This window comes from Alligator sinensis, unplaced genomic scaffold (assembly GCF_000455745.1).
Source record: "Alligator sinensis unplaced genomic scaffold, ASM45574v1 scaffold116_1, whole genome shotgun sequence".
NCBI classification, from domain to species: Eukaryota; Metazoa; Chordata; order Crocodylia; family Alligatoridae; genus Alligator; species Alligator sinensis.
Genome location: NW_005841908.1, coordinates 2,780,624 through 2,803,297, shown reverse-complemented (window position 1 = coordinate 2,803,297; position 22,674 = coordinate 2,780,624). Strand labels below are relative to the sequence as shown.

The window sequence follows — 22,674 nt, the reverse complement described above, 5'->3', positions numbered from 1 at the left end:
CTTTTCATAGGGAGTGCACCACCACACTCGGGGGTACATGTGCACCCGCGTGCACCCCCTACGCGTTTCCACTGTGCCAGGGAACAGGTACCTCCAAAAAATTCTCTTTGGAGGTGGTTATTAGATATCCTAATTACGTGGCCAAACCATCTCCATTTTGCCTTCATAGTCACTGCATTTATGATTAGCCTATTTGCCTACTGAAGAACTTCAGTAAGTAGGATTCGATCTTGCCATCTTGTTTTCATTGGTTTCCTCAGATGGAAAGGATTCCATTTCTCATCATGATGGTTGTAGATTTTACACAATTCAGAGGCCTAGAGTAAGAAGATCAGGATTACCACCCTGTAGACTTTTCAGTTGTGGCTGCTCACTTATGTTTTTTCTGTCCCAAGAATGTCTGTGTGATCTTCCAAAGGCTGCAACAGCGTTAGTGATTCAGCTGGAGACTTCATCGTCAATATGAACTGCACAAGAGTTGTGCTAACTATGTATAGTGAATTTGTCTACAGCTTCAAATGCATGCCTTCTGGGGCTGTTGGTTAAAGTAAGCTGTGCAGGCACAACTGGGCTAGGGACAGAAGTTATGCATAAACCAGTTTAAAGTGATCAGAAACTGGTTTAAACCTGTAACAGAAGAGAAATTCAGTGCACATAAACCACTTTCAAAATGACCAAAACCATTTTAAGGTAAACCTGGGTGAATGTAGTATCAGACTTAACTGATTTAGATCAAACCAGTTTATGGAACTTCTGTCCCAGACCTCTTCCTGGTTGAAGTTAATTCACAGCACCCCAGAATCCCAGGATGCTTTGCAGCCTTGGGCTATGCTGCCTGCTCCAATGGAGCAAGGACTGCCTTGCCCCTCTGCTCCTTTGCCTGCTTCCTGCCTGTGTCCATCAGCCCATAAGGATTGGGGGCAGGGGAACAGACCCACAGACCACTCTAGCCAGCATGTGGGGGGGGGAGGGAAAGCCCCTGGCAGCCCTCTCCCTTCCCAGCTGCTGATGGCTTCAATGGCTGCCACCAGAAGGAGGGAGAAGGAAGAGTCCTCCATGTTGGGTGCCTTCCCATACAACCCAGTATAGGGGCACTGGGGAGCCCCTGCCTTGGGCTGCCCAGGTCTGGAGGGACCCTTGACTGGGGTGGGGGGAGGCCCCCCAAGGCAGGGGCTCCCCAGTGCCCCCACACTGGGCAAGGGTGGGCAGCCAGCTGGGAGGACTCCTCCTCTCCCTCCCTCCCGTGGCAGTCGCTGAAGCAATCAGCAGCTGGGGAGAAGGGGGCAAGAAGGGGGATTCCCTTCAGCTCCCCAGGCCTGCCTGGGCTGGGGAACCCAGGCTGGGGAAAACATGCTGATGGAGAGGCTCCCCCAAGATGGGCCAGCACCTGGACAGGGGGCTTCTTAATCCCTTGTGGGGGAAAAGCAGAGGCTTGGAGACACTTGGTTGGGCTGGCAATGGCCAGCAGGCTGGGAGATGTGCTCTAGTGCTCCCCAACTACTGGTCTGGGTTACTGCAGGCCTCCCCCTGCCTTTCCCCATTGAAAATTGAATGTCAGTTCAGTTGGTTATCGGTTCAACCTATGCAGCTTAGAGGAAGTTGCCTAAGTTGAATGTTTAGCCTCAGACTTTTTGACTGTCTGTACATAGCCCTGGTATCCATCTTCCATCTTCCTAAGGCTAACAGTTGGTCTGAAATATCAGCATACAGTTGCAGAGCAATCCTGGTGGCTTGCATGTCTTCCTGGGGATGAGCACCCAAGACAGGCATCAGCAGACAGTTCATGGACAAGTTCCTTAAACATCCTTTTGAAGGCGTTTTGTAAATTTCCCTTTTCCATCAGAAGGATGTTTCCACTGGAATTTATAATGAGGTAGAACCACTTGCATGTGCCCCATACATTGTTTTAAGAGCATCATCACATTTGGGCATCTGATTTTGGTCAAAGCTTGGCTGTAGATCATCCATTTTCTTGCTCCACCAGGTATCATGTGCAACTCCCAATTCAGATTGAACAGTGTTATACATATTGTTAACCATGGTTTTCTTGAATGGTGATCTTTTGCTGGTCATCCAGGATAAACGTAGGTGATGTTTCTCATTAGGCAATTTCTATATATTCTCAGTATCTTCCTCCAATTAGTGTTGATGTTTGTGAACTATTGAACCCAGAATGTTCAAAGTAGCTATACAGGCAGCCTCCCTGAATCACATCCACTCAACTGCAGTAACTCCATGAGTTGCACTAGTGATACATAGCTGCTTTCTATAGATCTCATTTTACACTGTCAATCCTCAGTCTGTTGAGATTTAGCTTTAGAGGGTTTTTTGTCTTGAGGTTTTAAGTTAGTGACATAGAGCAGATAAGACAACAATCTGCCCAGCACTCACTTCCTCCCATGATCTTTCCATCATTGATGTCTTGTTGCTTGACAATGAGGTATACAATTACTTACCAGTGCTTGACTGGGAATACATCCAGAAGTGTTCTGGGATGCAGTTTCTCAGGAGTAGAAGGCCACTGTTATTGCATTTCCCAATGCTATGTTCACCAATAATAGCCTTCCAGCTTTGCTAATCTGTTGCTAAACGGACATTGAAACTACCCAGGATAAAAAGCCCATCTTCACTCGGTACCCTAGAGATGGCAAATACCAGGTCTTCATATAACTTTTCTTTTATACGTCTTGGATTGTTACGGCTGATGAGCATATATTAGTCTAGGTAATCTGACACTTCTCAGACAGTACTAGTTTTATGTTCATTAAAATGTAATTTGTGCCTTTAGGCAGGCAGATTATTTTGTTAAAAATAACAGATCTGAAAGCAAAACCAATTCCAGTTTCTTGATGATTTTCCATAAGTACTCTAAAGTACTCCCAGACTCCCTATGTGGTAAAACTACAGTGGTGTGGTACACCAATTTGTATGTCCTGCATCTGCAGCCTATTATGGGTTTGCTCAAGGCAACTAGGCTATTATGTTCTCTTCACCATCTAGGGTCAAGGCACTGCAATAGCCACCTCCTATGTAAAGCTACTCCAGGACAGCTGTGTGTCTATCTACTTAAAATCCTAATGAGATTTACTTTGATGTCTAAAACCAATATAAAAATTACACCAGTGTAAATTTGTCACGTATTCAGGTTATGGAAGGTTATCTGAACATTATTGGCATCATACATGCTTTTTACACCTCTGTGCACGTAAGTGGCTTCATTGGCCTGTGCTGCTTAAAAAACTGCAAAGGAACTAGCAACTAAACAGGAAGCAGCAAATGGCTAAAAACAGTGATGTCACACATGCAGAGAATCATGCTATGGGATGCAGATGAAGGAAGAATATTGGAGTTCATGTGACAGAATCAGGCAGCTCAAACACAGAGAGGAATGGATTAGGCTACAGTGCATATGAAATAAAGACAAGCAGGAGTATGGTACATTTTGTACAACAGCCACAAAAGCATAAGTTATGTTTGTAAAGAGAGGTTTAATATGAACTATGAAATGTTAAAGTCTATCAGAGAGAATCCACTGGAATATAACACTATAATTTATGTCCCAACCCACAGTCCACAGCTGGACCATGGATCATACCAGGCCCTGCACTCTAATGCTCCCTGCTAAGCGACATTCCTCAGCCTGCAGTCTCACCCTTACCAGGGGACCCAGTGTGCCAGACATGGCCCCTGGCAGTGACAGGCCCTTCTTGATGGGGAAAAAAAACAGGGATACAAATGGTAAGTGGCTGATGTGGGATGTGAGAGTGCTGTCTAGGGCCCCTGGCAGACATTACACTTAAGATTTGATTAACCAGTTAATTACATCTTAAGTAGTAACCCAGAACCATGTTTATGCAATTAATGGTGTGATAAAGCAAGGAATAAGCCACAAAGTTACCGTGCAAAATATGGTCATATTCTCTTCCATGAAGCACCCAATGTCCATCAGATTCAATTCATGTTGTGTATGGAGGTCTGAGAGCATATTTTTGACCCGAAGTCAAAAAAGCAGCAGTGAAGCTTGGTTTCTATGGCAAAACTTATAGGTTATATGCTGTCTATGAGACTCTTTTGACAAGCAGAACTAAGTTGTTCAGCTTGTTGTATGGCTTTTACTTGGGAACAGATACATGTGTTCACTGGCTTAGAATAAAAGCACATATGATTTTAAAGCATCTAAAAACTCACTGCTTTGTTGCATGCATCCCAAAACCCTGTCAATCAACATGCCCTTTTAATTGCACTGATGCTAACTGGATAAAATTAACCACAATAAGTGGTTTAATTATGATGGCAGAGAGATTAAGTCACAGTTATCAAAGCCAACACAAAAGATTCCAATTCACTTCAGTGGAGTTTGAGTAGGGTCTATAGTGAAAGGACCATTTATGGAGAAGCTACATCCGTCCTACTCTGAGTTTCAACATCTAGCTGCAACTGCTTCCAGCTGACGCATCTGTTTGAGTTCAGTATCAGGAATGGTTACAGTTCTTTAGAACCAGAAAATGTCGAGTCATGAACACTTTCAGAGCTCCATACAGCACAACAAGGATTCTTGGGAGGTCTGCGGGGATAAAAAAAAAAGTTAACACAGAATTAGAGTATATGGCAGTGATCGATAAAGATAAGACAACCAACTTCTCAGATCATTGCCACACACACTAATTCTGTGTTGACTTTTTTTTAAAACCAAAAAATCAGGCCACTCAGGTGACTAGATCTCTATATGGATGTCTAAGTTTAAGAAGCAACCATGCTTAAAAACGTTGTCCTGGTTATGATATTGGAATACACCGAAACCTAGCATGACTCTCTGGCCAGTAGTCTCCTGGTTCCCCTGAACCACAAAGATATTCAGCATCTATTATGTGTTAGAGGCATCATCTGATTTATGGAGTTAAATTTATTCCAACTAGGCCCATGCAAGAAATTATTTGAAATTCCCACATCTTTCCAGCATTCCAGTCTATAGGCTCAGGTTTTTCCATGTACTCTGAGGCTAAAAATGATTATAACACAAGGGTGACCAAGATAAAACCAAAAGGCTGGATCCAGCCCATAGGGCTCCCCATAAGTCTGAAAATTTGGCAACAGGACAACTGGCAGCAGTGCCAATTGCCCCAGCTCTGGGAGTCATGCCCTGCATTAATTAATACTGCCACTGCTTCCCCACTGTCAAATTTTCAGACATGTGGGAAGGCTCACAGACTGCACAGCATAGCCCAGGCACACTGGATCCTGCCTGCAGGGCTGGATGAGTTGGACACTGCATTTTCTAATGCAGAAGATGCCCACGGTGCCTTATAAACATATGGCCAAATAAGTTTTTACTAACAAACTCCAGATGAGCTCAGTAAAGAATGATTAAGGATTCCCTGTACTAAAGCCACACATTCCCTGTAGTAAAGCACTAGCAAATTAAGTAAAAGGCAGACAAATACATGCAGGGCAATACATGACAGCAGCCTTGGGGAAGGAGACCTTGGAGATTATTGAGGTAGAAGGAGGGGTCATTTAAATTTAAGATTATGGATAGATTGGTGGGGAAGAGAGAGAGAGAGAGGGAGAGAAGTTTTAGAACGGTTTGTTCAATTGTTTTAAAGAGAAAGGAAAGAAGAAAAGAAACAGAAATGTTTAAACAAAGTATAAAAAAAGTGATAGTTTTTCATTTTGAATGGGAGTTGATCTATACAAGATAAACAGCATTCACAGAGAAGAGTTGAATATAGTCAAAAGTTGAGTTGAATATGGCCAAGTCAAAGGAGGACACTAAAATATGTAGTTTATAATAAATCAGCTCATTTTCATTTCTCTCTTTCTGGGTCTCTGGGCTTTGCTTTCACTGATAAAGAAGCCTTACTGGGAGTGAAGGAACAAACCATCCCGATGCTCAGGAAGACTAGCAAGTATGGCAGGAGACCAGCTTGACTTAGCAGGGAACTCTTCAGTAAACTAAATCATAAAAGGGAAGCTTATAAGAAGTGGACACTTGGACAAACAACTAGACAGGACTGTAAGAGCATCGCTCAAGCATGCAGGGATGAAGTCAGGAAGGCCAAAGCGCAATTGGGCTTGTAGCTAGCAAAGGATGTGAAGGGTAACGAGAAGGGTTTCAGTAGCAAGAGAAGAGTCAGGGAAAGTGGGAGTCCCTTATCGAATGGGGGAGGCAACCTAGTGACATGATACAGAAAAGGCTGAAGTGCTCAATGCCTTTTTTACCTCTGTCTTCACAGGCAAGGACAGCTCCCACACTACTGCACCTGGCAGCACAGTTTGGGGAGGAGGTGAGCAGCCAACAGTGGTGGAAGAACAGGTTAGGGACTATTTAGAAAAGCTGGACGTAAACTAGTCCATGGGGCCAGATGGGATGCACCCAACAGTGCTGAGGGAGTTGGCTGATGTGATTGCAGTGTCATTGGAAATCACCTCTGAAAACTCATGGTGATCAGGAGAGATCCTGGACGATTGGAAAAGGGCAAATATAGTGCCCATATTTAAAAAAGGGGGAAAAAGAATCTAGGAAACTATACAGCAGTCAGCCTCACCTCAGTCCCTGAAAAAGTCATGGAGCAGATCCTCAAGGAATCCATTTCTAAGCACTTGGAGAAGACAGAAATAGGAACACTCGGCATGGATTCACCAAGGGCAAGACATGCCTGACCAACCTGATTGCCTTTTATGATGAGATGCACTGGTCTCCCTGCATCTACAGAGCCAGTCATGTGGTGTATCTTGATTTTAGCTAGGCTTTTGATACCGTCTCCCAGAACATTGTCACAGGAAAGGTAAGGAAGTACAAGTTGTAAGAATGGACTGTAAGGTGGATGGAAAACTGGATGGAGTATCAGGCTCAGAGGGCAGTAATCAATGGCTCAATGTCTAGTTGGCAGCTGGTATCAAGTCGAGTGCCCCAGGGGTCGGTCCTCGGGCTGCTTGTGTTCAATATCTTCATTAATGACCTAGAAGATGGGTTGGAGTGCACCCTCAACAAATCTGCAGATGATACCAAGTTGGGGGGAATAGTAGATATGCTGCAGGATAGGACTAGGATTCCTAGAGACCTAGACAAATTGGAGGACTGGACCAAAATAAATTTCATGAGGATCAACAAGTACAGAGTCCTGCATTTAGGACAGAACAATGCCATGCACTGGTACAGGCTGGGGCCTGACTGGCTGGGCAGCAGCTCTGCAGAAAAGGGCCTGTGGGTTACAGTGGACAATAAGCTGAATATGAGCCAAGTCTGCCCTTGTTACCAAAAAGCCTAACAGTAGGGCTGTGTGAAATGGCTGTTTCGATTCGGTTTCAGATTCGGCTGTTTCGGAGGACAGTGATTTGTTTCAGTGTTTCAGATCACCGTCCTGTTTCGTTTTGGCCGAATGTTTTGGAGATTTGGCTGTGCTAAATTTCCTCCGAATCCGTTTTGAATGGGCTGCAAGGGAAGCTTTGCACAGCCCCATCCAGCCAGGTGGGGCTTGGGGCCGTGGCCGTGGGTGGCTCGTCCAGGGGAGAGGGAGGGCGGCTGCCCTCCACAAGGATCTCTGATCCCTGTCATGCCAGGTCCCAGGGCAGGGAAGCAGAGTGGCAAGCAAGCCTGTTGGTCCCTGCTGCGTGACTCAGCTCCGCAGGGAGCAGAGATCCGGCTAGACAAAGCTTTGGCTGGGAAGACCTAGTTGGGGATGGTCCTGCTTTGAGCAGGGGGTTGGATTAGATAACCTCCTGATGTCCCTTCCAACCCTAGTTTTCTATAATTAGCAGTTTCTTATAGTCCACAATGTTCATACAGCCCCCATGAGGTTACATAATAAAGGAAAGCATTATGAAAAGCATACCTAGGCTGTATAAGATTGTCTCCTTGTCCCGCCTAATCTTCTGTGAGAAGATCTAATACACAAACAGCAAAGATCCAGCTGAATAAGGCCAAGTCTTGGCTTTAGGATTTGAACTCCAACAGTAAACACTTTAAAACAGCTAAGAAGTTTTGGCTGTTTACATAAAAGCCTGGGATCCATCTACTCGCTCAAGAATTGGAGGACAAGGGACAACACAGTTTCTACATAGGTTTTCACTTTCCAGCTGTCCTAGGACTCTCATGTATGGATGTGAATCATGCAGGGAATAGCCTGCAGTTCATGGAAATACAGCTAGTCTTGGGTGTGATTCCTTTGAAAAGAAACAGTATTGGCACTGTGATTAACACAAGTACTTGAGGGAATTTAAACACTGCAACTATAAGCTTGTTAAAGTTGCCCCAAGTAAATAGGAAAAAAAAAAAAAAAGGACAATGCTCAAAGCCAATTGGATTCAATTTGTAGAAAAATCAATGAGTCTCAGGTTTCTGCCTAGACCTGCATTTAGGCAGACGCCCATGTCTTCAAAGGTATTTAAGTCCTACTAAAAACAGAGGAAGTTACAATTCCAAGTTCACAAAGCACTGCCTGCACGCAAAGCCTGCCTAAACCTCCCACCCCCAACCGGGGCTTAATCCACCTTGAACACAACATTTATATCCTCAAAAACCCCACTCAGTTGTGCTACCTATCTCCAGAGGTGCCCAGATTTTACCAGTAAAGCTCTTTAAGTGCATGAGGGGGGCAACCAGACCACAAAACTCAGCATGCCCTGCAGCTGTGCCCTTTAACATCTACTCCACTCTGCACATGACCAAACCCTCGGGTAGCCTGGTTATGTGAGGAACAGGCCGATTAGCTCTGCAGAGCGTAGGGTTCCTTACCAGGTCCCTGCTGACTCAGGGGGGCTTTGGAGCAGCTCCTTGCTTTGCCTAGGACACTGCTAGCTTTCACTTCACTTTCCCATTTATTTCCCCTTTTTTTGTACTTTCTTTAGGGTTTTTGGAGAACATTTACAGCAGGGGTGGCCAACTTGCAGTTCGAGTGCCACAGGCACCTGGCAGATTAGGTAGGGGTCAGGAGCAGAGCAGTAGATATGGCAGGAATCAGTAGCATAACTAAGGCATGGTAAGAGAGAGACCAGCCCTGGGTGCCAACTAGGAGGGGGCACCAGTCTGGCGCTCTCCCTGTCCAGGGGTCTTTCCCATGGCAGGAGCAGAGCTGAGCAGGCCCAGCACCATCCCAGCAGTCCATCTAGAGGGGGAGGAGGAGGGTAAAATGATGCCCCCTCTCCCCTGAAGCTTTGCCATGCCCCCAGGGATGGGAGCAAATAGGGCACCAGGGACAGCTTCTGGAAGCCCTCGTCACTGCTTGTACCTCAACGGCAGAAGCCCAGCCAACCTTGCTAGGACATGAGCAACAGCAATAGCAGCGGCTGCAGAATGGAGGAGAGCCCCAGCAGGTAACATTCCTCCCACTCACTCTCCCCACCGCCCAAAAAAACCCTCTCCAATGGTCAGTACAAGTCTCCTTCCCACACCTCTGGCCCCGCAGGCACTGAAGGAACTTGTTATACCTCTGTCAGGACGCCTGCACTATTTGCTCACTGGAGCCTGTGCTTATCTCCTCTCCCAGCAGCACCCTGGCTGATAATTGCCGACCTAGGACTTAGAGCAGGGGGCTGCAAGTCAAGACTTGGATTCCTGGTCTGTGCACGTTCTGCAGCTGAAACTACTACTTGACAATTGTCCGAAGTCGGATTCAGTTCAATTGTACAAAATAGGATTCAGAAGTGCTCATTAGAAGGGACAAGTGGTTTTGATTAGTGCTTGTTGCTCGAAGAATTGCTCTTGTTAGTCACTGCAATGGAATAAGAATAACCCACTGATTTAACACCTAACAGTAGCAGCAGTCTTTCAAAGATGATGATTACAGTAATTTAACAATTTACCTATAGGAGGAGAAATGCATAGCAGAAGCCTCTGGGTGCAAAGCCATTTCCTTCCATCCCCCTCTGGTTTCCACTCTTTGACATTTACATTTTTGTAGTAATTTTTGCCAAATACACTTGGGACTCAGCTGTGGCTGTGATCCATCAACTGTAGTAGAGAACTGCAGCAACCCAGGCTGCTTCAAGTTTGATTTGGGATGTGATCTCTTTTGAGAGATTTAAATGAAACCCTTATACCACAAGTAAGTATATAGAGTATATATAGTAAGTATATAGAAGTCAATGGATTTGCAAATGTTGATGTAAGTAGAGAGTTAAGCAGACTATGCAGGTACAGTGACTCCATGGAACAAGATTTATTTTCCCCAGTGCAGGGCAAGTAAGTGAGGCCACAGCATTGTCCATCCATCTGTCTATCCTTTCTGAGATGGCAAGTGCCAGCAATAGGCTCGTGCAGTCTTTACATCCAGGGTAGCTTGAGAACTAAAATTAGCTCCTCCTAGCACATGTAGTGCAAAAGCACAGGGAAAAGCAGTTTACAGTCCATCTTGCCACATTATTGGCCTGATTTAGCTCCTGTAGGGTTTTAGCTCAGTTGTGTACACGTTGTAAGCCTAAAAACTGAGAGAGTACTCAGAAAAAATATTGCTGTTCTGCTTTTGGTTATCATCATTACTCTGGCAGCCTCCAGAAGACCTCAGTAAGTACAAGGGTGCTAGTGTGCCAAGCATAAATTTTGCAATTTTAGTCAGAGATTTCTAGAGCTTCAGGTACAACCTTAATATATATATTAGGGTGAGTGCGAGGGGCACCAACTTAGAGGGAGGACCAGTATATTTTCTCTCTCCCTCTCCCCCTGCCCCTTTCAAAGCCTTTCCCAACACACTTCTTGGATGATGCCAGATGGTAACTTCATGGGTTTTTGCAGAACATCCTGCCTCATTCACAGATATCTTTTTCTTGACAAGATGTAAACACTTTAAAAAGGTCAGAGGATAAATAGTAAAATGATACTACTCTAAACTAATTCTAGCTGAAGATGAGACAGCCAGCCAGTCTAGAAGTGAATGAAAAAAACAAACAAAAAACAAACAAAAAAACAGAACGCTCCTCTCTATGGCCATTACTTTATTAACAGTTTTCTATTAGAAGGAAGAATAAAAGTAGAGTGTGCTTTTGAGGCAGATCATAGTTAAGTGACAAAAAGTTTACCTTTGACAACCTATAATTTTGGGAACAAAAATTGATGCCAAGGGAAACAACTCACAGTTCTCATGCTAGACACATTACTGCTTTTGTGCTTTGCAGCCACCATTAAGATCTCCAGCAAGTCAGCAAAGAAAAATTGAACCTTTCAGAATACACTAGGAAACAAACACAGTTGACATGATTATGCCTTGTACTTACCTATTTAAAGGTACATTTATGGGATTTGGGTGCCATTCCTCTGCCACAAATCAGGCTTAACCCACTCACCCCTATTCCATGCTCACCGTCTCCCAAAAATGAGTCACCATAGCCACCTTAGACCCTGAGCATGCTGCCATTCATGCTGCCTGTCTTGGCCATGCTTATTGGCATGCACCTGGGGACACTTCTTTCTTCCCCCCTCCCTCACCCTCTCCTCTGCCAGTAACATATTAGAGGTAAACACCAATGCCTAAGTAACCATGTCAAATCCTATCCATAGGAGGTATTGATATAGCTACTTCATCACTTGCATGAGTGCCACAATCTTCAATGCATTTGTCCTCAAAAGACCCCCATGAAATAAGGAATTACAAAAATCTCCATTTTTACCGATGGGGAACTAAAGCATAAAGAACCAAAAATTCAGATTCTCAGAAGTACTCATGTTCTAGGATGGAAGCATTTTCAAAGGCTCCTTTTGAAATGGTTCCAGTTTTCCATGGGATAATAAAAATTCTCTGACTCAGGAAGGAAGCATAACTTTCTAGCACAGGGATGTCAGACATAGGTCCACAGGCTAGATCCAGCCTGCAGGGCTCGAAGAGGGGCCAGGAATTTGGGGGTAGGGTGTCTAGGGGAGGGGTCTGCTGTCAAATTCCCAGAAACAGAGCCCTAGAAAGCACAGTGTGGAAGCAACCATCACTTGCCTTAATCCCTGCCCTGCTGCTTACCCCACCACCACCAAGGCATCCGGATCTGGCCCAGGAAACTCCTTGTAGTTAACTCCCATGCTGCCACTCACCCCACGGCCAGGTCCAGATCCAGCCTGGGAGACTCCATAAAGAATCACACAAAATGAGGGCTGGAAGAGACCTCAGGAGGTCATCTAGTCCAACCCCCTGCTCAAAGCAGGTCCAGCCCCAACTAGATCATCCCAGCCAGGGCTTTGTTGAGCCGGGCTTTAAAAAGCTTGAAGCATGGAGACTCCACCGACTCTTAGGTAACATGTTCCAGTGCTTTACCACCCTCCTAGTGAAAAAGTTTTTCCTGATATCTAACCCAAACTTTCCTTGCTGCAACTTGAGCCTATTGCTCCTTGTTCTGTCACCTGCCACCACTGAGAACAGTCCGGCTCCATCGTCTTTGGAGCACCATCCTTCGGGTAGTTGAAGGCTGCTATCAAATCCACCCTCACCCTTCTCTAGCATTAACCTAGAGAAAGAGGAATGTAGGTTTAAATCCCCACAGGCAGTGGAAGCAATCAAATAAAAAGGTGCGTGCATCCTGGATGAGTACTCGAACCACTGAGTAAATGATTTAAAAGTGGGGGAGGCACCAGCACCACTTTTCTGCTAGGACCACTACCTTTTGTGGGGTACTCAATACACTAGGTGTGCATCCCACAAGATCTCTACTTCTGTGAACTGAATGGCACTCCATATTATGCCTCTCCCAATAGAAAAAAGGAAAAATATTTTTGAAGTACTCTAGAGCTTTGAGCTCAGAATATACAAAAGAGACTATTTAACACTTGATACAGTTCTTGTGCTGTTTGCCCTGATCACGCACAAATTTTACCTAGAGCAGCAGTTCTCAACCTTTATAGACTTAACAAGATGAACAAGATGGCTTAGTTTGGGGAACTGGAACGTAGATCTAAGAATTTCATCTCGGGTCCACTTAGCAAATTAAGTTATAAGTAAACCTATGCGTGGTCAGTTTTATCCTAGGCCTTAGCCCTTCTGATCATATGATGGACATTTTTAGGACAATTACTCTGGGTAGTACAGGTCAAGTAATTAGATGGCAATGTTGTTGCCCCTCAGAATTAGAGACCTCAGGGCAGGGCCTGACTTTTACCCTGTATTTGTATATGATTCAGTACAATAGCCCTCCAATGTTGGTTGCAACCTGTAGATACTCCATTGTAATACAAACAGTGCACATAATCTCATAACACCCTGGCTGAAGCCAACAGTTTCATTTGGCACCCACTAGAGCTACTGCAGTGCTCTATTTCACTTACGCTCATATTTAATGCAGCATTGACTTTTTTTCTACTTTGAGAAATATTTCTTTACTTTGGTGGGAATTTTTTCTTGTGGGTGATTTAGCTGGTTTAGATTGAGATAAGTCTTCTTTCTGGAAATAGCTATATTACACACACTAGAATTCCTGGAAGAGGTTCTTTCCTCTCCCCTCCATCTCCCTCACTTTATATAAAAGAAATATAATTTGATAAAGATCAGTGATATTTGGTTTCTCCTACTGAGCTCCTGGTCAGAAGCCATGAAGAAAAAAACCCCCCTTTCTCTTATGTAAACATATGCTCTTCTCTTTTTCTAAACATATTCTGTGCAATACTGGGCATTTAAACACGTTACGAACTTTCTTCACTCATTTCTTCAGCCAGCTTTCATATCCAAAGCACTCTGTTGTTTCCTTAGGAATAACAGCTTCAATGCTCTTTGCCAAATTCCTCAGTTATATATAAGAAGAAATATTTTTTCTTGACTGACACTAGCTCAACCATTAAAATAAAGAAAAATGACAATAGGTGAAGTGAGGACTTCCCTGATTTTAACTTGTTTAGAGTTTATTCTGTTAGCATCTATCCCCCATTTTTTCTACACTGTAAACTCACCATTCACTCTCTGAACAGTGGGAAGTCTCAGAGACCACTGATGATGTAATTTTCAGAGCATACAAAAGTGACTTCAGTCATAGTAGTAGCCCCAAATCCATTTTCTGAAGCACTTTGCTTAGACTCAGCTCATATCTTCTAGCTTGAATCAGTTACTTCTTTTGAATGCTGTGCTTAAAGAATATCCCACATCCCAGTGACAGCTTGACCCTGTACTCAGAACTACTCTCTGGTACCAACCAAGAGGATTTTCTGTTAACTCCCCCCAACCCAAAACGAAAACAACAAAACAAACCCAACCAACCAACCAAAAAACCAAAACCAAAACCCCAAACAGCGCATTCAGCAGTTTGACAGAGCCTCAAAGATTTTCCTGGGCTATCACAGACAGAGACAACGTACTACAGACTACTTGGTTGTCCATGTTTAATACCCAAGATGACAAATATCTGACAGATGACAAAATCTGTTCTGCCATTTTCCAAAAGAATTTCATATTACCATGTCACTAGGAATACCATGAACATAAAATGTTAAAAAAAAAAAAAATGCATCCTCTCTTGGGCTCCCAGTTGGGGTGCAGGGTATATAAATATCATCTAACATATAATACATTGTTTTGAACTGCTCAGTTTATTTGTTGGTAGCAAAACACAACGACTTTTGAGGCTGATTTGGGGCCTCAGGAGCTATCAAGCTACTATTCCTGCTTTGTGTATTACTGAACAACTAAAAGATATTCTTAGTACTTAGGGATAGGGGATACAATCAACTTGAAATCTAGTCAATTTAAAATAAAAAGATGAGAAAAGAGATTTGTTATTTGTATTACAGGAGTACCATTGCACGCAGTGCTGCCCTGAAAGAACAACACACACTTGATGAGCCTACAGCATTAAAGAGCTCAACATTCAACAGCCCAAGACAATTACAAGAGAAGGCTTGAGCCAGAAACAAGACAATAAAGCCCATGTTACAAGTTATACTGCAGACCTAAGAGGCACATCCACGGGCAGATTTTCATCTTCAATAGCTGTTTCTTCAGAATCTTAGTAAAGGTCAGTTGGAAGAAAAAAAACAACCCAAAAAACAAAAATTCAGGTACTAAGCACGTTTATCTACATATTTCTAAACACATTTCAGAGATTAATTTTATATTTCTATAGGATAACCTCACATATCTAGAACTTAACTGAACACGAGTCCTTTGATGCTTTATAGTACTAAGTCCAAGAGATTCTTCTTTTATATGTGAAAAAGACTATTGTGTTTCAACGGCCCAGAAAGAGATGGATATGCATTTCAGATTACTTCCAAGGCACTGAACTAGCTATAAAAATTAGCTCTTAATTTTTTTTTCAATGTGCATTTCCTTGCTTTTTGGGGATACTGCCTAGAAGTATTTTTATTGCTGCTATGGCAACATTATTTTCTTAGGTCAGACATAAGCAGCAGCTGGCTTCTCTGCTGCCAGGTTTTGCCAGCCAGCTGCTCTTAACGCAACCTTTGGCTTTTAAATGCATGCTCATCAGGAACTGTGGCTGGCCTCTGGCCTCCAGAAAGTTAACATTATTACCCAGAGACTGATAGTACAACTCAAGAAGAATTTTTTCCTTAATTCCAAGTAAAGTGAGTTTAGAGGTTAACATGACATTTAAAAATGCATATAAAATTCCTCACTAAGTATGTACTGACATTACCTGTTTAGAATTTAGCTTTGATTGGTTCAATATGTTACCATAAAATGGGAAGGAAAAAAAAATACAGCAAAGAATAATGAAACTGCCTGTGGGACACAAATAGCCCCAAAATGCAGGATACCACTTAAACACCAGGAAGAACACACTGACAAAATGCACCTGAAGACAGACAATAACCTTGAAATTGAAGGACTGACATGCCAAATCAGAAATGCGCAAGTAATCTTCATGCTATAGGAAAAAAGAAAATTGGACTAACAATGATCCATGCTAGTATAGTATAAATAGGCCAAGCAACAAGAACTCCTATGGCACTTTAAATAGAAGCCTGCAACAGCAACTATTCCATGCTAAACTCTCGCAAGCAGACTAACTATGCTGCACTGAGGGGGCTTTAAAATTAATTCTAAATGTGAGTAGGAAGTCACTTAACACTTTCACTTGAGACCTAGAGTAGGAATGGAACTTGGGTCCTCATAGAAAAGAATGGTATCTCACTTCAGTGCATCACTTAGGTTCTTTTGTGTAAAAGGATCTTGAATTAACGTTTCCTTCTGGTTATATTTCACACTTCACAGGAGGAGGATGTGATGGATGCTCTGGGAACATGCAGATTGAGCTGGAACAATAGGCAGAAGCCAGGGTGTCAGCTTTCAGGTTGTTCCAAAGTGATGAATTTGCTTCCTTCTTGTACCATCGTCCTGTGAAATATGAACGATCGTAACCTGAAAGAAACATAATTCAACACCCTGCTTGATACCAGATAACATCAAGATAAACAGACCATTTTAACTTTTATCTGAGCCTAATTTGCACAAAATGAACTATTCCAACCAGGAAACCTTATAACACCTTCAGCTCTCCTGTGAAATATGAATTTTCAGTTCCACCTAGAATAAATTTTACAATCTTTACTTTCTCCTAGGCCCGAGGAAGGGTGTGCGCGCCCGAAAGCTTGCAAGTAAAGAATTTTTTTTTGCAAATCTCTTTTATTAGACCAACTAGATAGCACCTCTGCCACGAGTTCTGATTCCAAAAAATCAGGACACTTGTGGGAACAGGCCATGCTTTTAAAAAATATATTAATGTTAATTTGGTCCCTTAGATGAGCTGCCTTCATTAAAAATAAGGCCCATAAGCTGCACCTAAAGCCAGAAGGGAGACACCTATCCTGCAACTGACTTCCCAAGGATTAAACCTCGCAACCATAACAAAGTTCTGATTGGAGGATCAGGCTCTACGGTGGTTTAAAGAGGACAAAGAATGCAATTCCTAGGCAAAAGACACAACTCTAGTGTGCTACACACCATCTGAATGGTTCTTGTGGCAAGGTAACAAAATTGGACGGCGAGCTCATGATTTGAGAAGGCAGGTTTGTCAGCAGCCTGGACTGCTCCCATCAAACACATCCTTGGCTGCTAAACGACAGAAACTTACAACATTTAGAACAAAGAAAGGAAGATTCCCATCTAAAATGGCTTTCAAGTAGTCAGCCAAAAGAAGGAAGGAAGTGCAATTTGGTGAATAGACAAGAACTCAGTTACACACATACACACCTCCTACTGTGCAGAAATTTCAATCATCTGGAAGAAACTGGAAATGAACATAATATGTACACACTGCAAACCACAACATTATGCACAAGTTATTTCCCCAAGACACAGTATTTAGACAATTAAAATATTTATTGCAAACCAGAATCCCTCTTCTAACATTTGTATGAAGGCCATTAAAACACATATCAATTGCAGGGTGGGGGGAAATCATGAACCACAGTATGGTTTAGTTAAAAGTAAAAAGAATATTGAAAGGGATAACATTCCAGTCACAGGGTGAGAGCCAATTAAAAACCTGTCAGTGACCCTGGAAAAAGCATTCTGACAGGAGACAGTTTTCAGCCATGAAGTTGGAGGGAAAGGGGGAGGAAAAAAAACAAAAAAAACCCAACCATGGTGACCCTTTGAGTCTTTGAGCAATAAAGCACATAAAACTGTACTACTTGATGTATTTTTCCATGAACTTTTTGTGAAATTCCGATCGCAGGGTATCATTTACAAATCTTTTGTCCTTTTTTGTTTCATCTATCCCCTTGGCGCAATTCTTGAAGACAACATCATCATCCCACCTGAAGAAAAAAAAAGGAAATATACAGATGTACAGTATGAGATTTACTACATAGAAATGAGGTATGATTCTCTGTAAACTTCCCAGGGGATAAAAACCCAACTGCTTTTAATACATACTGGACACACTTACATGAGATATTTACTACACAGTAAACTATTTAGGTGCACAGTAAATGTCTCAGTGTCTACACATATGCCCCTATTATGCTGGAGTAAACGTAATTTACTCTGCAACAGGATAGTACTTGTAAATACTAAGTATTATCCTACTGCAGAATAAAAAACTGCAGCATTGCATGTGAAGATGCTGGAGGAGGTTGCTGGGGCAAAAGGGTGCTTCAGTGTGGGGGCTGCCTGCCTGCTAGCTCTGCACTGAAGCACCGTCATGCCCCAGTCAGCCACTCTGCAGCACACTAAGCCAGGGGGAGCAGCCCTGGGGCTGGCAGGCTGACCCCTGGGGTACCCTGCCAGCTGGGGCCGCTCCGCCCCGGATCAAAGTGCCGTGATCCTGGGCACGTGTGTAGACGTGTGCCTGACAGCAATAAGCTCTGGATGACTGCACATTTCCAGAAAAAAAATGTTTATTTCTCCGGAGCCTATTTCTGAGCATTAATAGCCACGTGTGAACACGCCCACTAAATTTAGTATTTATTAAATAGTAAAACAACTTCACTTTGTGTTTCTTTGGCCCCTGACAGAAGTTACGTCAATTGCGGCATGACTTCTCACATGATGAAAACACTGTGCCCTGTGCATGATTATATGAGGAGGAAAAAGTGGCATGACAGTTTGCACTGCTGCAGACCTCCCCCAGCTGGTTACTCTGGTCAGCAGCACCAGTGAAGGAGTTAGATGCCTCTACTAAAGAGTCATCCCCCAGGGTCACAGCCAGGCAATGGGGGTGGAGAAATCCCTGCCCCACACTGACCTAAGGCACACTGATAATTCCCCTCTCCCCCTGCCAAGCAAGAACAAGACCAAAGAAGCTGCTCCCTGGCACTGAGCAAAGAGTTAGGTGTGTATCTAGGGGGCAGGCAGACAGAAATTACCCCCAGAGTGCCAAGGGGGTGGGGAAACATTTGCCTAGCCAGAGCTCAGTCCAGAGTTCCCCCCAATCTCTGGCAGCACCAAGCACGGACATCACCTACTCCTGGCCCTCCTCCCCCCACCGCTGTGGAGCAGGCCAGCAGGGACACTGCTGCTCAGCCTGGGGTTTTCTCCCCATCTCAGGGGAGAGCAAAGCCTAGACTGAGGGAACACACTGCCTAACAACTATCTGATGGGTCTCCAGTATCCCAGGATGCTCCCTTGTCCAGTCAGTGTAAACTTATGTGGAAAAGCACCCCAAGCTTTGAACAAAGACCTTGATCATTTTAAATGTGCACCTTTGGGGGAAGGAGGAGAGGGATTCCCTGCTTGCTTACCACCCACTTGGACGAAACAAGAGATGGCCCTAAACATCCTCTTTGCCAGCTTTAGGCAGGGGGTGGGAAATAACCCACAAAACACATAGCCAGGCATGGAGAAACTCTTGCCTCACTGCAAAGCTCAGCCCTGAGTTCTCTCTCCTTACCCAGAAGCACCAAGGACAAGGGAGCCCCACTTTACCTCAAGCCATAGAGTTATTATACCTTTTTAACACTAACTTCGGTTTTTTTTTTTATAGCTAGATGGCCATTGGTATTAGGGCTGTGTGAAACGGGCCCTATTCGATTGATTTGTTGATTCGGATCACTGTCCCTGATTCAATTCGGCAGAATCCAAATCTGATGATTCAATGCTGATTTGATGAATCAGTGATTTGGGCGCAGACACAGCTTTAAAAGTTTTTTCTACGTGCCTTGAGGTAGCAGCATGGCTGTGATCGCTGTGCTGCTGTGGCATTTTTTTTTTTTTTTTTTTATAGCTAGATGGCCATTGGTATTAGGGCTGTGTGAAACGGGCCCTATTCGATTGATTTGTTGATTCGGATCACTGTCCCTGATTCAATTCGGCAGAATCCAAATCTGATGATTCAATGCTGATTTGATGAATCAGTGATTTGGGCGCAGACACAGCTTTAAAAGTTTTTTCTACGTGCCTTGAGGTAGCAGCATGGCTGTGATCGCTGTGCTGCTGTGGCAGATGCAGCATCCCACAGCAGCATGGGGGGCTCTCCAGTGTGTTCAGCAGTGAACCTAGAAGGACCGGAAGTACTTCTGGTCCACTTCCGTGTCTGCCACAGAGTGCGCTGGGGGACCCTCAGGACCCCCTGGCCCGGCAATTGGCCACAGGGGGATCCCAGGTGCCCCCCACAGACCCAGGAGGCACCAGTTGCCGAGCCGGGAGGGCGTGGGGGGAGGGGGCAGCATGCTCTCTGGTGGACCAGAAAGTGGACCGGAAGTGCTTCCGGTCCACTTCCGGGTCTGCTGCTGAGTGTGCTGGGGAGCCCCCGCAATGCTGTGGGACGCTGCATCTGCCAAAGCACCACAGGTAGCCCCTGCTACCTAGAGGTATGTAGAAAAAATCATTTAAAGCTGTCTCTATGTCCGAATGGTCAAAACTATCCGAATCTCACCAAATCAATTTGATGGGTTCCAAATAGATTTGGGGAGATTAAAGGGTCCTCTGATTCGATTCAGATTTGGATATTCAACCACCGCATTGAGCCGAATCTCCGCCAAATCGAATCACAGACCAAAGCTTTGTACAAACCTAATTGTTATGGTGATAGTTACTTTGCATGTGCAGCCAATCAAAATTTACTGTGCAATTAGCCAGCTAACTGTGTAACACATTTAACATGTCAGGGGCCTTTAACAAACTATATGCTGAAAGAGTTAATGAGGAATCCAAAGGGTATGTCAAAGGGACTAAAGGGTTTCCAACCTACAGCATGCAACAAGAATTTGAATCAAGCCTATATCCCATTTTACTTAGATAGACTAGGTGGAATATTTCTTAACAAATCCTACCATAAATCAACAAAAACAGTGCCGGGGGGGCGGGGCGGGGAGGGTGTAGGTTTGTTAACTGCCAAACACTAAATAAACCTTGGTTTTCACTAAGGAATTTGTCACTTCTCACCACCCTATTGTGTTATAATGGCAATGACAAACTTGCTACAATCATCTTTTGTTCAGAAAGAAACAGGATAGCTGATTTGGAGACCTTCCCTCTGAACAATCATCTTCATATTACAGTATCTTAACTTCATTTCAGACTAACTGTAAATATGGTTTGAGTAGAGAACTAAAACTAATGGAAGCAATGCAATTTTTCCTCCTCTATAGAATGATATGATGTCAAGAAGGGACAAAAGGATATTACAGAATACAGCACTGTACCTCCTCTTCACTTTGAAGTTTGCCAGGGGCTGTGCTGGGCCGGTAAGATTCAGTAAAGGGTTACCACTGAGAATGTTTTCCATTCTAATCCTTTCCTCTTCAGCTTTTTGCTCTTGTTCCTGACAATGAGAAAAATACGCATTAATTTTTGACTCATCTTTCCAATCTAGTTTACAGAAGACAAACTTAGCTGCAAACTCCCACACACACAGTTCTAACTTCTAGCTCAGGTCATCCCTTCCAGCTGATTTAAGACACTTGTGTATGCATAAGTTTGTCCTTATTCTTAGTTTTCCTGCCCAGTGAATGTGCAGACATCTAGAACAAATTAATTCTGCCTTTGTTTTAACATTCCAATGCTAGTAATTAACATCTAGTTAATAATGACATATACACATATATACATACATACCCTCCAATTTCTTTAATTTTAATTCAATATAAAATGAAAGAAAAAAAATGCTGCATAACTGCAACATGTGGGAAGACAATTTAAAAGATGAACTTTGGAACAAATATTTTTAAACTGGCTGGACACTAAGAAAGGAAAAGTTAACACTAATATTGGTTTTAGGGCATGTTATAGCCAATCCAATTCCCAAATGCCCCCCAAACATGAAAGGTGATCACGACCCTCCTCTTCTCTTTTGATAGGCCTTCACCTTCCAGGAATCAGCTTCTTTTTTCCTGCTAATTGTGCGTCTGCCACCCCTGAGAATCTCTCTCAACCCCTCCCATTACTGCTTTTTACTATGTAGTGCCTGGCCGGTTCTGATCAGACTGGAGGAAGAATGTCTTGCCTTCAGAGGCTTGCTTAACTCTATCCCAACTATAGAGCTGGTCCAGTAAAAGAAAAAAGAAAAAAAAAAATCACCCTAAAAAAATCCAAGCCTCACAAAATCCATGGATCATCACAGCTACATGACTAATACTACCACCAGTTAATTTTATGACACCAGAGTTTTAAGCATTCCTATATTCAGGGTCTCCATTGCTCACTGCTCCCCACCACCGCAAATAAATTCTAATGGAAGCAGTGTGACCACATGTGACAAAACTGGTTTCACTGACTTCTTTTATGAGCAATTTTGGCATCCAGGCCCGTGACACATCATTATACTCAACATTCATTTTATAAGTCAACATTTTTTTTTAAAAACGTTCAATGTGTTACAAGGTTCACTCTTTGATGTAAACTCCAGAAAGTTTCCCCTTTTCTTTGGATAATTAAATAACACGTTTGTATAATAAAGCATGGTCTGGACACTTTTTAAAATTAATACCATGTTCAGTGCTACAGTTCCACTACACAGCAGTAAATTCAGAGCTTTTACAAATGATACAAACTATGATAACATTCACTGACAGTGACGGGGGGTTTTTTGGGGTTTTTTTTTTTTTTTTTTTTAACTGCAAAAATTTATGGATGAAGAACACCAAGGAACCCAGAACAGGAAACATTTTTTTAAAGATCAAACTTACAAAATATTCAGCATTATAATACTTGGAATACTGACACAAGCCAGTGCCTCTGAGCTTCATGCGCTCAACATGAAACGGTATGTTAAATGAAGCTCCACCTATGTGACTCTGACATATTCAAAGCTTTATTTCTCCAAGAGGCTATTAGTTCAGTATTAACTCACCATATTTATGAATATTAGGCA

General features: G+C 43.3%; 1 protein-coding gene across 1 annotated transcript in view; it reads right to left on the bottom strand.

Moving 5' to 3' along the window:
* Nucleotides 1-17,221: 17,221 nt before the first annotated feature.
* The window catches only part of CWC15 (CWC15 spliceosome associated protein homolog), a 27,594-nt gene continuing 22,141 nt past the window's right edge, over nucleotides 17,222-22,674 (bottom strand). Inside the window, exons 5-6 of the mRNA XM_006018621.2 lie at nucleotides 21,008-21,126; nucleotides 17,222-17,680 (exon numbers count right to left, since the gene is read on the bottom strand). Of these exons, the coding sequence (XP_006018683.1) occupies nucleotides 17,551-17,680; nucleotides 21,008-21,126 (249 nt within the window). The 3' untranslated portion in view covers nucleotides 17,222-17,550. The remainder of the gene's footprint in view (nucleotides 17,681-21,007; nucleotides 21,127-22,674) is intronic.